We start from the raw sequence: 13,470 nt of genomic DNA, 5'->3' as shown, positions 1-13,470 counted from the left end.
GAGCCCTATTCCCTATGTAGTGGTACTACTATAGACCAGAGCCCTATTCCCTATATAGTGGTACTACTATAGACCAGAGCCCTATTCCCTATGTAGTGGTACTACTATAGACCAGAGCCCTATTCCCTATATAGTACACTACTATAGACCAGAGCCCTATTCCCTATATAGTGGTACTACTATAGACCAGAGTCCTATTCCCTATATAGTGGTACTACTATAGACCAGAGCCCTATTCCCTATATAGTGGTACTACTATAGACCAGAGCCCTATTCCCTATATAGTGGAACTACTATAGACCAGAGCCCTATTTCCTATATAGTGGTACTACTATAGACCAGAGCCCTATTCCCTATATAGTGGTACTACTATAGACCAGAGCCCTATTCCCTATATAGTGGAACTACTATAGACCAGAGTCATATATAGTGGTACTACTATAGACCAGAGCCCTATTCCCTATATAGTGGTACTACTATAGACCAGAGCCCTATTCCCTATATAGTGGAACTACTATAGACCAGAGCCCTATTCCCTATATAGTGGAACTACTATAGACCAGGAAACGGAGCCCATTATGACACAGCACATTGTAGAACGGATTACTGTGCAGAAACTTGGCCTGCAATTAGCTGTTTACATAAAATAATCCATACATTGAATCTATAGGTGAACGTGTTTGATGTTTGTGGGACACCTGTGTGTGTCCTACCTGTAGAATGTGGGCTATGTCGTTATGGTGCGGCTATATAAAGACAGCAAGTTCATCTTGACCTATGGTTGAATTAGAATTCCAGTTTATCAGCTGTCCCAACCTGTCTGTCTGTCTGTCTATCTGCCTCCCTGTCTGTCTGTCTATCTGCCTGTCTCTGTCTGCCTGCCTATCTATCTGCCTGTCTCTGTCTGCCTGCCTATCTGCCTGCCTATCTATCTGCCTGTCTCTGTCTGCCTGCCTATCTGCCTGCCTATCTGTCTGTCTGTCTGTCGTTCCAGTGAGGGGTGACAAAAGTGGGCAAGTGACATTCCAAACAGTCCGAAGACTGGTCCGACCAGTCAGTCTTGGTTTTGAGACCAGTCATAATGTCATGGCGCATTTCGCACTGGTCCCGACCTCACGCAAATACTGAGGCGGCACGCAGCACAATAGGTGTACTGTGTGTTGGAACGGGACAGCCTGAAAACACGCCGATACAGCTACAACCGAAAGTAGCTTTTTCGTAGCAGGTTAGAAGAATTTCCGCAGCAGATTTGTATTAGAAACGTATCATGTTCGGAAAATTAGATTAAGGTTAGGAAAAGAGTTTGCGAAATTCTTTCCTAACATGCTACGGAATTCACTTCGGGCGAAGTACCGTGTTTTAGGGAGTCCAGTGGTGGAACACCCTTTACATGTCCAAAAAGTTCCAGACTAGGTGTGAGAGCATTTTGGACTTGCCAATGTTTCTTTACGCATCGCTAATGAAGAGCACGTAAGTCGGATAAACTCATGGTACCCATATGAATGGTCTAATACAGAGAAAAATACCACAAAACACTGTTTTCCCAAAGCCAAAGGTAGTAAACCAATCATTCTCTCCTCAACTGGTCAACTGACTGTAACATTTCCGGACTATAAAACACGCCTGGTTAGACTGGTCGGTCCCATGGCTGACGAGGCTACAGGACGTTTCTTTCTTAATCTTTGTGTACGTGTAACTCGAGACTCTAGTGTTGTGTAACCGGCTCAATCTCAGTTTCAATCAACTGTTTCTCACGCGAATATAAGCAGGCGGTTCCAGAGTTTTCCCATCGAGTTGCAGAAGAGCGAGCGCCCAGATCCGGGGAAGGTCGATCATAAACACGCGTCATGGGTAAGTCTCAATGGTGATATATCAGTGCATTTACAATATCTCTGCTTTCAGATGCTTTGGTTTCTATTTCATTATCCTGCTGGCTTGTTCAGCTGAATTTAAAGTTGTCATGCATTTGGCCAGTGTTTGAGTAAATAGCCAACAAGTGGTGTGATTTTGTGCTGATGCCTTAGTACTTTGTGTTGCTATACTGAGTAAGATTTATGCAAACGCTACAAAACCACTCTTTTTTTATTCATTAAAGCAGATTATTGTGATCAGCATTATTGAACATGTACAGCTTTATACAATTGTCCCATTGTAGTTTAACAAACATGGTGTATTGTCACTTGTGGAAACAGTCAAATATACCTTAATAGAAATGACTCAAGTAAAAGTGAAATGTCACCCAATAAAATACTACTTGAAAAAGTCTGAAAAGTATTTGGTTTTAAATATACTTAAGTAAATGTAATTGCTAAAAAAAAAAGTTAATTATCAAAAGTCTAAATAATTTCAAACATTGTCAGGTGTGTCCGGACTGGTAGCGAAGTCAGGTGCAGGAGAGCAGAGATTTGTGAACAGGCTCACACTTTATTGAGGCAAAAGCGCAAAACACTAACAAGAATTACATTTAACAATAAACATCTTGGTGAAATAACACGGAAAAACAAACCAGTCTGGCGCGTCAACAATAAACACGTAACACAAACTATCTCACACAAAGACATGAGGGGGAACAGAGGAATAAATACAGTTAGTGTGATTGGGGAACGCAAACCAGGTATGAATGGAACAAGACAAAACCAATGGATAAAGAATGGAGCGGCGATGGCTAGAAAGACGGTGAAGTCGACCGCCGAACGCCGCCCGAACAAGGAGAGGAGCCGACTGCGGCGGAAGTCGTGACAAACATCCTCCTATTTTCTAGTTTTTTATTTATTTACAGATAGCCAGGGGCTCACTTCAAGACTCTGTAGTAGGAGGATGGTGTGGAGCTGTGTGAAATAGGATATTGTTTTTGGCAGAATTACCAGACATGTTTTCCCTACACGATTCTCTCTGAAAGTATGTGATGACTGACTGCTGTACACAGGTACAGAACATTAGGAATGTACAAGCCTTCTACTGCTCATTGAGACGAAAGGTGAAATTGTCATTGCTGCAAACAAACCTAGAAGGTGTTCATGACGTTTCCTGTTATCCTGGGTAAAAGCCCACTAATACAGGCTGAGGTCCAAATCACCCCTGATTCAACTCACTGAGGGTTTGATGATTTGTTGACATGTTGAATCAGGGAAGTTTGTCTGGGGCTACACAACAATGTGTAGTGTTTGGATGACTGGAGGACTGGAGCTGGGAAACACTGCCCTATATAGTGCAGCACCCTATTGGACCCTGGTCAAAAGTAGTGCACTATAAAGGGAATAGGGTGCCATGTGGAATGTAGACACAGTAATAATACAGTAATGACATACGTTCTTAGGAAAAAAGGTGCTATCTAGAACCAAAAAGGGTTTTTTCAGCTGTTCCCATAGAAGAACCCTTTTGAAAAACTCCTTTTGGGTTCCAGGTAGAACTCTTTTTGGTTCCAGGTAGAACTCTTTTTGGTTCCAAAAGGGTTCTCCTATGGCGACAGCCACAGAACCCTTTTGGTACCCTTTTTATCTAAGAGTGAGTAAAAACCAGATAATAACACATTCATAATGAAATGTAATTTGATGTGTAGTATTGTTTTAGGGAAGCAATTATGACTGATCCATCCACCACCTTGTCATACACCCTGTGTGTGTGTGTGTGTGTGTGTGTTCTCTCGCGTGTGTGTACCAGCTCAGAAGACAGTGCTGATTGTGTACGCCCATCAGAGTGGGGGGTCCTTTAACTCGGCAGTGAAGGATGTTGCCGTGGAAGCCCTCAGACAGCAGGGATACAAGGTTGTTGTGTCTGACCTTTACGCCATGAACTTCAAAGCCTCCGCCACAATGCAGGATATCACAGGTACACACACACACACGCCAACACACACACACGCCAACGCACACACACATGCTCACACACGCCAACACACGTGCCAACAAACTACACACACGCTTGACGTTGCTGCTGTTCTGTCCCTTTGTCAGGTGAGGTGAAGAACCCGGAGCACTTCAAGTACGGAGAGGAGACCATGCAAGCCTGGAAGGAGGGTCGACTCAGTGATGACATCATAGCTGAGCAGCGGAAAGTGGAGGCGGCGGAGCTCGTCATCTTCCAGGTCAGAGGTCAAACATTCTCCCCCCTCTCTCTCTCTCCCCCCTCTCTCTCTCCCCCCTCTCTCTCTCCCCCCCTCTCTCTCTCCCCCCTCTCTCTCTCTACCCCCCCTCTCTCTACCCCCCCTCTCTCTACCCCCCCCTCTCTCTACCCCCCTCTCTCTACCCCCTCTCTCTCTACCCCTCTCTCTCTCTACCCCCCTCTCTCTCTACCCCCTCTCTCTCTCTACCCCCTCTCTCTCTCTACCCCCTCTCTCTCTCTACCCCCTCTCTCTCTCTACCCCCTCTCTCTCTCTACCCCTCTCTCTCTCTACCCCTCTCTCTCTCTACCCCTCTCTCTTCCCCCTCTCTCTTCCCCCTCTCTCTTCCCTTTCTTCCCCCTCTCTCTTCCCTCTCCTCCCCCCTCTCTCTCTCCCCCTCTCTCTCCCCCTCTCTCTCTCCCCCCTCTCTCTCCCCCCCTCTCTCTCCCCCCTCTCTCTCCCCCTCTCTCTCCCCCCTCTCTCTCCCCCTCTCTCTCCCCCCTCTCTCTCTACCCCCTCTCTCTCTCTACCCCCTCTCTCTCTCTACCCCTCTCTCTCTCTACCCCCTCTCTCTCTCTACCCCCTCTCTCTCTACCCCTCTCTCTCTTCCCCCCTTTCTCTCTCTCTTCCCCCCTCTCTCTCTTCTCTCTCTCTTCCCCCTGTCTCTCTCTCTCTCTCTCTTCCCCCCCTCTCTCTCTTCTCTCTCTCTTCCCCTCTTCTCTCTCTCTTCCCCCCTCTCTCTCTTTCTCTCTCTCTTCCCCCTCTCTCTCTCTCTCTTCTCTCTCTCTCTCTTTGTCTCTCTCCCTCTCTTCCCCCCCCTCTTTTTGTCTCACTCCCCTCCCCCCACCTCTATTTCTGTCTTTCTTCTTCGACTGTGCCTTGCTGAGTTTAAATTCTCTACCTTTCTCCCCAAAGTATTTAAGCCTACACTCCCCATCATAGTTTAAAAATCATTGGATTGGTGTAGATGAAGTGTCAACCATCTCTCTCTCCCCATCAGTTCCCTATGTACTGGTTCAGCGTTCCAGCCATCATGAAGGGCTGGATAGACAGAGTCCTGAGTCAAGGCTTTGCCTTCTCGCTGCAGAAGATGTACAGCAATGGAATATTCAAGGTTTGACCTTTTGCCCCTTCTGTTCATGTCTTTAGTTCCAGTAGCCTGTGTTAGTGTCATACCCATTGACAATGAGCAGGAAGAGTTACATTTACATTTTAGTCATTTAGCAGACGATCTTATCCAGAGCGACTTACAGTAGTGAATGCATACATTTCATAAAATGTTTTCTCCATACTGGTCCCCTGTGGGAATCGAACCCACAACCCTGGCGTTGCAAACACCATGCTCTTCCAACTGAGCCACACGACAGGAATGGGCCGAATCAGGAGGATTTGATGTAAATGCAATGCTCCCACCTAATCCAGTCCCCACTTGTGACTGAAAACAAGGGTAGAGATGCCAATTGAAAAGCTCTCTGTTAAAAATGTAGATAGCTGGCTATATGACATAAAATGCTGTGTAAAATAGCTATAAGTCTATAAAGGTGCATTAACTGTAAAGCTATCAGTCACTTGTGGAAACATTTACAATTAAGTTACGTTATCTTTGTTTATGTATTTTACCTCAGACAATCTGGTAGTAAGTTTGCTAGCTAGAACTCCTAGCAGTTTATGCTAACTAGCTAGCTGGCTAGCATTTACTGCTAGTGAAGTTGCTAGCTAGCTAGTTAGCATAAACTAGCGCTGACTGGGCTAGTCATTGTCTAAATGACAGGTAGAAACGCAGTCATAACCATAAAGGGGTAACTAGCCCCCAACACACTCAACCACCATGTTATTACTTTACAAAACAGTTATCTACATTGTTCTCTCTAAACAAGTGGATTATTTAAGGATTTCCAAATATATATATATATATATATATATATATATATATATATATATAAATTGAGAACTAACTTCATTGGAATATATCTACAACTTTTTTCAACATTTGAAATATTCAATATATATATATATATATATATATAAATTGAGAACTAACTTCATTGGAATATATCTACAACTTTTTCAACATTTCAAAAAATTCAATTTACCACAATTGTTTTGTTGAATTATCTCAAAATTGTGATGACATAGAGGACATTTTTTTTGTTCAGCAAGAACAGTGACAGCCAGGGAAAGTGTTGCGAAAATAATTTGGGGACATCTTGTGGTCTTTATGTGAATTACAGCTAGTTACCCCCTACTAGCCTACGCAGTGTAAAATAGCCATAATGTACAGGGTTCCACCACTCTGCCCAAAGTGGGTGAAAATGCGCGTTGGTGATTAAATGTAATTTCAATATGCTATAAAATACACGTTACCAAGACAAATATGATTCTTCATGTTCTGAGTGGTTAATAAAAGCGGAATGAAGTCGGGACCTGCATTGAATAGCAATGGACAGTGGGCATTCATTTCCTGATTCCGTTTTGTTCACGTTTATTTACCGCTAGTTTGCGTAACTGCGTGACAGTAGGATGTTCTAGAATGCACAGATTGAAAGTGCGCCAGCCTGAATGAACACGATGCATTCCAAGTTGGCAAATGAGGATTTGTAAAGTCATGGAAATTTGTTTCATAATTTTTGGTAACACTTTTAAGTATTATCAATAAATTTAAAAAATCGACATATCAGCCATTAAAAGAATGACCCTTCAGTGAGTGTCTGTGTGTGCTATATTGGAAAGCTGGTAAACACTAGTCATGTAATTGAGACAACAATAAAAAATCTTCTATGAGTAGCCTAATTGACAAATAACTTGCTGTGCATAGATCTCCTCTGAAACATGAATATTAGAGCCTTATATAGAAACATGTCTAGATACCTAGCTTTGAAGTAGCCTACCTTAACCATTTGATCCCTGATTCATTGAATGAGGGAATAATTTTATAAAGACAAAAGTTTTTTGTTGTAATGTTGCAATATTTAACATGAGGGGTGGCAACCATCCTCCAGGATAGCTACTGGGTGTGCAGGCTTTTGTTCCAGCCCTGTTCTAAACACATTGTAGCCTTAACAACAGCTGCTCAACAGGACCTTCATAAGTAGACTTGGGTGTTTCAGGGCTGGATCAGAAGCCTGCATGATGGACACCCAGGAGCTCTTTAGATGACATGTGACGAGTGCAGATCCTACTTTGTGGGGGGTTAAGTGCCTTGATAAAAGGCACAACGACAGGAGATGGTAGGCCTATGGGATCAGACACAGAAGCCTTCCAGTGTCAATAATGCTTACTTTTTCATGTAGTCTAAGTAATAGCCATGAAAGGTGGTTATGTCATGGAGAAGTCATGGAAAAAGTGAATAAACCCTTCACAGTGAATAATCAGAGGTCTCTTTACCATAACGTCATTTGTACATTTTGGTAAATATAGTCTAATGGAAAAAGACAGCTGCTGCACTTCTTTCATCCCAAGTCAAGCATTGATTAAAATTTATATTAAAAAAAGTCTGATTTTGTAACCTAATATATCCAATAATAAGCACAGAGCTCTGTTGACAGAGCGGTGCCGGTTTCTCGCAGTGACGTTTGAGTACTTTACATGTTGTGGCAAAGTTGTTTCCGCGGATCACAAGGAATTTTGCCTTAATGTGAAAAGGGTATACTAAAATATAAAAATACTACATGTCATGTCTCAAAATTGATATCTATTGAACCTCTATATTAATTTTATGTCCTCCGGATTGGAGGAGAAAGATGACGAGTTAAATGCTGAGTCTTTCAGTTAGCCTTAATTCTCTAACAGCGTCCAGTCTAGCTGACGTAATGCTATTCTCTAACGGCGTCCAGTCTAGCTGACGTAATGCTATTCTCTAACGGCGTCCAGTCTAGCTGACGTAATGCTATTCTCTAACGGCGTCCAGTCTAGCTGACGTAATGCTATTCTCTAACGGCGTCCAGTCTAGCTGACGTAATGCTATTCTCTAACGGCGTCCAGTCTAGCTGACGTAATGCTATTCTCTAACGGCGTCCAGTCTAGCTGACGTAATGCTATTCTCTAACGGCGTCCAGTCTAGCTGACGTAATGCTATTCTCTAACGGCGTCCAGTCTAGCTGACGTAATGCTATTCTCTAACAGCGTCCAGTCTAGCTGACGTAGTGCTATTCTCTAACAGCGTCCAGTCTAGCTGACGTAGTGCTATTCTCTAACAGCGTCCAGTCTAGCTGATGTAGTGCTATTCTCTAACAGCGTCCAGTCTAGCTGACTCAATTCTATTTTCCTGATTTTTCACCACTTTTTTTTCTCTGCCCTCCATTGATTTTGGCCTTCCTACATGGGTAAAAAAAACATCCCATTCTGAACGGATTATGATAGAGACATGAGGTTTGGACCATTGGTTTTGTTTGAGCAGTACCTACACAATTAATATAGTATTTTACCCATTGGTCAAAATATGTTTTTTTTGTTTGGACACCCTACATAATATCTACCGTATGAAATGACACGCTGCTCTCATTCAGTTCAGGCTATATTGACCCTACATAATATCTACCGTATGAAATGACACGCTGCTCTCATTCAGTTCAGGCTATATTGACCCTACATAATATCTACCGTATGAAATGACACGCTGCTCTCATTCAGTTCAGGCTATATTGACCCTACATAATATCTACCGTATGAAATGACACGCTGCTCTCATTCAGTTCAGGCTATATTGCTTCTAGGTTAAGGGTAAGTTGTGTTTTTGGTGGAATGAATAAGGCCTGTGTTTGTTGGAGTTACACTTCATACTGTTTGTCATTTTGCAGGACAAGAAAGCCATGTTGTCGTTCAGCACTGGATCTATGCAGACTATGTACCGCCCTGACGGCCTCAACGGAGACATTAACGTCACACTGTGGCCCCTACAGGTAACCAGGAAGACAGCCAGGGGGAAAGAGTTAAGATGTGACGCCAAAAACTTATTTCACTCTATTTGCTTCTCATGGATTTAGAAGGCAATCAAGTGGCGTGTGTCTCCAAATGAGTTTCCTCAAACATTTTGATGCTTGAAGGTTACCTCCAAATACTTGTATTTCAAATGTGTTTCATTTAGTTTTGGGTTTGCATTTTTTGGGTCTAATCCATTGGTTCCATTGTAGCATATTGTGCAAACTAAACCAAGCGCAGTTCAAGTATTTGCTATATGTATTTAGCCCAGGCTCCTCACTCCTCTCCTCTCTCCTCCACGTCCCTCCATCCTTCCAGAACGGCGTGCTTCACTTCTGTGGGTTCCAGGTGCTAGCCCCCCAGGTGTTCTGGTGTCCGGGACACAGCCCCCCCGCGAATCGGACAGCCATGCTGGATGGCTGGAGGGCCAGGCTGAAGACCCTGCTGGTCGAGCGACCCCTGACCTTTGCCCCCTGCGAGCTGTTTGACCTGACCTTCCCCGGGGGCTTCATGCTGCGGCCGGAGGTCAGGGAGGAGCAGCGCACCCGCCCCCACGGCATCACCACCGGACACCACCTGGGGAAACCCCTCCCCCCTGACAACCAGCTGAAGGCTGAAGGCTGATAACCCTCTGAGAATTATTTATCCAATAGAACCCAGAGTTGCCTTGGGCCGTTACTCTTCTCTATTTTTAGAAATTATTTGCCACTAGTCTTACACAAAGCTAGAATGACTATGTAGATGATTCAACACTCTACACATTAGTATCAGGTGATTGTTTTTATTATTCATCTTTAAGACCTAAACCTCAGCTGGAGTTGTGTATAAAGGGTGTGACCATTGAGCAAGTTGAGGAAGCTACATTTCTACTTATAAACATGGTGGTTCTAGCCCTGAATGCTGATTGGCTGACAGCCGTGGTATATCAGACCGTATACCACGGGTATGACAAAACATTTATTTGGACTCCTCTAATTACGTTGGTAACCAGTTTATAATAGCAATAAGGCACCTCGGGGGTTTGTGGTATATGGCCAGTATACCACGGCTAAAGGCTGTATCCAGGAACTCCGCATTGCGTCGTGCTTAAGAACAGCCCTTAGCCGTCGTAAATTGGCCATAAACCACATCCCCATCGTGCCTTATTGCTTTAGTATAACATTGGATGGTCAGTTTTTATGGTCAAGTCAAATTGACAGAGTTGTTGTGAAGATGTTATAATAATGTTCTGCGTTTTTGAAACATCAATAAACTGCTCTAGTTGTTCAGACTCTGGTCTTGTCTCATGTGGATTACTGTCCCGTAATGCGGTCAGGTGCAGCAAAGAAAGATCTAGCAAAGATACTCTCTTCGGAAAAAAGGTGCTATCTAGAACCTAAAAGCATTTAGAACCATAGGAGAACCCTTTGAAGAACGCTTGTTGGTTCAAATAAGAACCTTTTCACAAAATGGTTCTACCTGGAACCAAAAAATGGTTTTCACCTAGAACCAAAAAGGGTTCTCCTATGTGGACAGTTGAAGAACGGTTTTGGAGCCCTATTTTCTGAGAGTGTACAGCTGGCTCAAAACAGAGCAGCACGCCTTGCCCTTAACTACACGTACACTAACATCAACAACATGCATACCAGTCTTTCCTGGTTGAGGGTTGACAAGAGATTAACTGCTTGTCTTCTATTTGTTTTAATGATAAATATTACTGTAATGAAAATTCCAGATTGTTTGCATAATGAAATAACACTCAGCAGAGACACCCATACATACCCCACAAGACATACCACCAGGGGTCTCTTCACAGTCCCCAAGTCCAAAACTAATTCAAGGCAATACACAGGAAGAGTCGCTGCTGCTTCTGCAAAAACGAATGGGGATCCTAATAACCAAATAAACCCCTCCTCCTAACAACCAGCTAAAGGCTGATAACCCCTCCTCCCAACAACAAGCTAAAGGCTGATAACCCATCCTCCCTGACAACCAGCTGAAGGCTGATAAACCCCTCCTAACAACCAGCTAAAGGCTGATAACCCCTCCTCCCTGACAACCAGCTGAAGGCTGATAAACCCCTCCTCCTAACAACCAGCTAAAGGCTGATAACCCCTCCTCCCTGACAACCAGCTAAAGGCTGATAACCCCTCTCCCTGACAACCAGCTAAAGGCTGATAACCCCTCTCCCTGACAACCAGCTAAAGGCTGATAACCCCTCCTCCCAACAACCAGCTAAAGGCTGATAACCCATCCTCCCTGACAACCAGCTGAAGGCTGATAAACCCCTCCTAACAACCAGCTAAAGGCTGATAACCCCTCCTCCCTGACAACCAGCTGAAGGCTGATAAACCCCTCCTCCTAACAACCAGCTAAAGGCTGATAACCCCTCCTCCCTGACAACCAGCTAAAGGCTGATAACCCCTCCTCCCTGACAACCAGCTAAAGTCTGATAACCCCTCTCCCTGACAACCAGCTAAAGGCTGATAACCCCTCCTCCCAACAACCAGCTAAAGGCTGATAACCCCTCTCCCTGACAACCAGCTAAAGGCTGATAACCCCTCTCCCTGACAACCAGCTAAAGGCTGATAACCCCTCCTCCCTGACAACCAGCTGAAGGCTGATAAACCCCTCCTCCTAACAACCAGCTAAAGGCTAATAACCCCTCCTCCCTGACAACCAGCTGAAGGCTGATAAACCCCTCCTCCTAACAACCAGCTAAAGGCTGATAACCCCTCCTCCCTGACAACCAGCTAAAGGCTGATAACCCCTCTCCCTGACAACCAGCTAAAGGCTGATAACCCCTCCTCCCTGACAACCAGCTAAAGGCTGATAACCCCTCTCCCTGACAACCAGCTAAAGGCTGATAACCCCTCTCCCTGACAACCAGCTAAAGGCTGATAACCCCTCCTCCCAACAACCAGCTAAAGGCTGATAACCCCTCTCCCTGACAACCAGCTAAAGGCTGATAACCCCTCTCCCTGACAACCAGCTAAAGGCTGATAACCCCTCCTCCCTGACAACCAGCTGAAGGCTGATAAACCCCTCCTCCTAACAACCAGCTAAAGGCTAATAACCCCTCCTCCCTGACAACCAGCTGAAGGCTGATAAACCCCTCCTCCTAACAACCAGCTAAAGGCTGATAACCCCTCCTCCCTGACAACCAGCTAAAGGCTGATAACCCCTCCTCCCTGACAACCAGCTAAAGGCTGATAACCCCTCTCCCTGACAACCAGCTAAAGGCTGATAACCCCTCCTCCCTGACAACCAGCTAAAGGCTGATAACCCCTCTCCCTGACAACCAGCTAAAGGCTGATAACCCCTCTCCCTGACAACCAGCTAAAGGCTGATAACCCCTCTCCCTGACAACCAGCTGAAGGCTGATAACCCCTCCTCCCTGACAACCAGCTAAAGGCTGATAACCCCTCCTAACAACCAGCTGAAGGCTGATAACCCCTCCCCCTGGCAACCAGTTGAAGGCTGATAGCCCTTCTCCCCTGACAACCAGCTGAAGGCTGATAACCCCTCCCTCTGATAACCAGCTGAAGGCTGATAACCTCTCCCTCTGATAACCAGCTGAAGGCTGATAACCCCTCCCTCTGATAACCAGCTGAAGGCTGATAACCCCTCCTCCCTGACAACCAGCTGAAGGCTGATAACCCCTCTCTCTGGTAACCAGCTGAAGGCTGGTAACCAGCTGAAGGCTGATAACCCCTCCCTCTGATAACCAGCTGAAGGCTGATAACCCCTCCTCCCTGGTAACCAGCTGAAGGCTGATAACCAGCTGAAGGCTGATAACCCCCCTCCCTGATAACCAGCTGAAGGCTGATAACCCCCCCTCCCTGATAACCAGCTGAAGGCTGATAACCCCTCCCTCTGACAACCAGCTGAAGGCTGATAACCCCTCCCTCTGATAACCAGCTGAAGGCTGATAACCCCTCCCTCTAATAACCAGCTGAAGGCTGATAACCCCTCCCTCTGATAACCAGCTGAAGGCTGATAACCCCTCCCTCTGACAACCAGCTGAAGGCTGATAACCCCTCCCTCTGACAACCAGCTGAAGGCTGATAACCCCTCCCTCTGATAACCAGCTGAAGGCTGATAACCTCTCCCTCTGATAACCAGCTGAAGGCTGATAACCTCTCCCTCTGATAACCAGCTGAAGGCTGATAACCCCTCCCTCTGATAACCAGCTGAAGGCTGATAACCCCTCCCTCTGATAACCAGCTGAAGGCTGAGGATAATAAAGGGGAAACTGTTTGACATCAACAAAACTAGGGTTGTAAAATTCTAGTAACTTTCCCCAAATTCCCAGGTTTTCCAGAACTCCTGATTGGTTGATAATGGGGTTGCCATTTGACATCAACACGTACATATCACAGGAGACTGCTGCTCATAATAATGACCGGAACGGAGCAAATGGAACGGCACCAAACACCTGGAAACCATGGAAACCACCTGTTTAATGTATTTGG

General features: G+C 45.2%; 1 protein-coding gene across 1 annotated transcript; it reads left to right on the top strand.

Moving 5' to 3' along the window:
• Window positions 1-1,313: 1,313 nt before the first annotated feature.
• On the top strand, window positions 1,314-10,291 carry LOC106587985 (NAD(P)H dehydrogenase [quinone] 1). Its single transcript, XM_014176646.2, has 6 exons — window positions 1,314-1,851; window positions 3,661-3,828; window positions 3,954-4,084; window positions 5,100-5,213; window positions 8,896-8,997; window positions 9,335-10,291. Exons 1-6 carry the CDS (start codon window positions 1,848-1,850, stop codon window positions 9,638-9,640), a joined length of 825 nt encoding a protein of 274 aa, XP_014032121.1. The 5' UTR covers window positions 1,314-1,847; the 3' UTR covers window positions 9,641-10,291.
• The last annotated feature ends 3,179 nt before the right edge of the window (window positions 10,292-13,470 follow it).

This window comes from Salmo salar, chromosome ssa26 (assembly GCF_905237065.1).
Source record: "Salmo salar chromosome ssa26, Ssal_v3.1, whole genome shotgun sequence".
Classification (NCBI taxonomy): Eukaryota; Metazoa; Chordata; class Actinopteri; order Salmoniformes; family Salmonidae; genus Salmo; species Salmo salar.
This window is presented reverse-complemented; position numbering and strand designations above follow the sequence as displayed.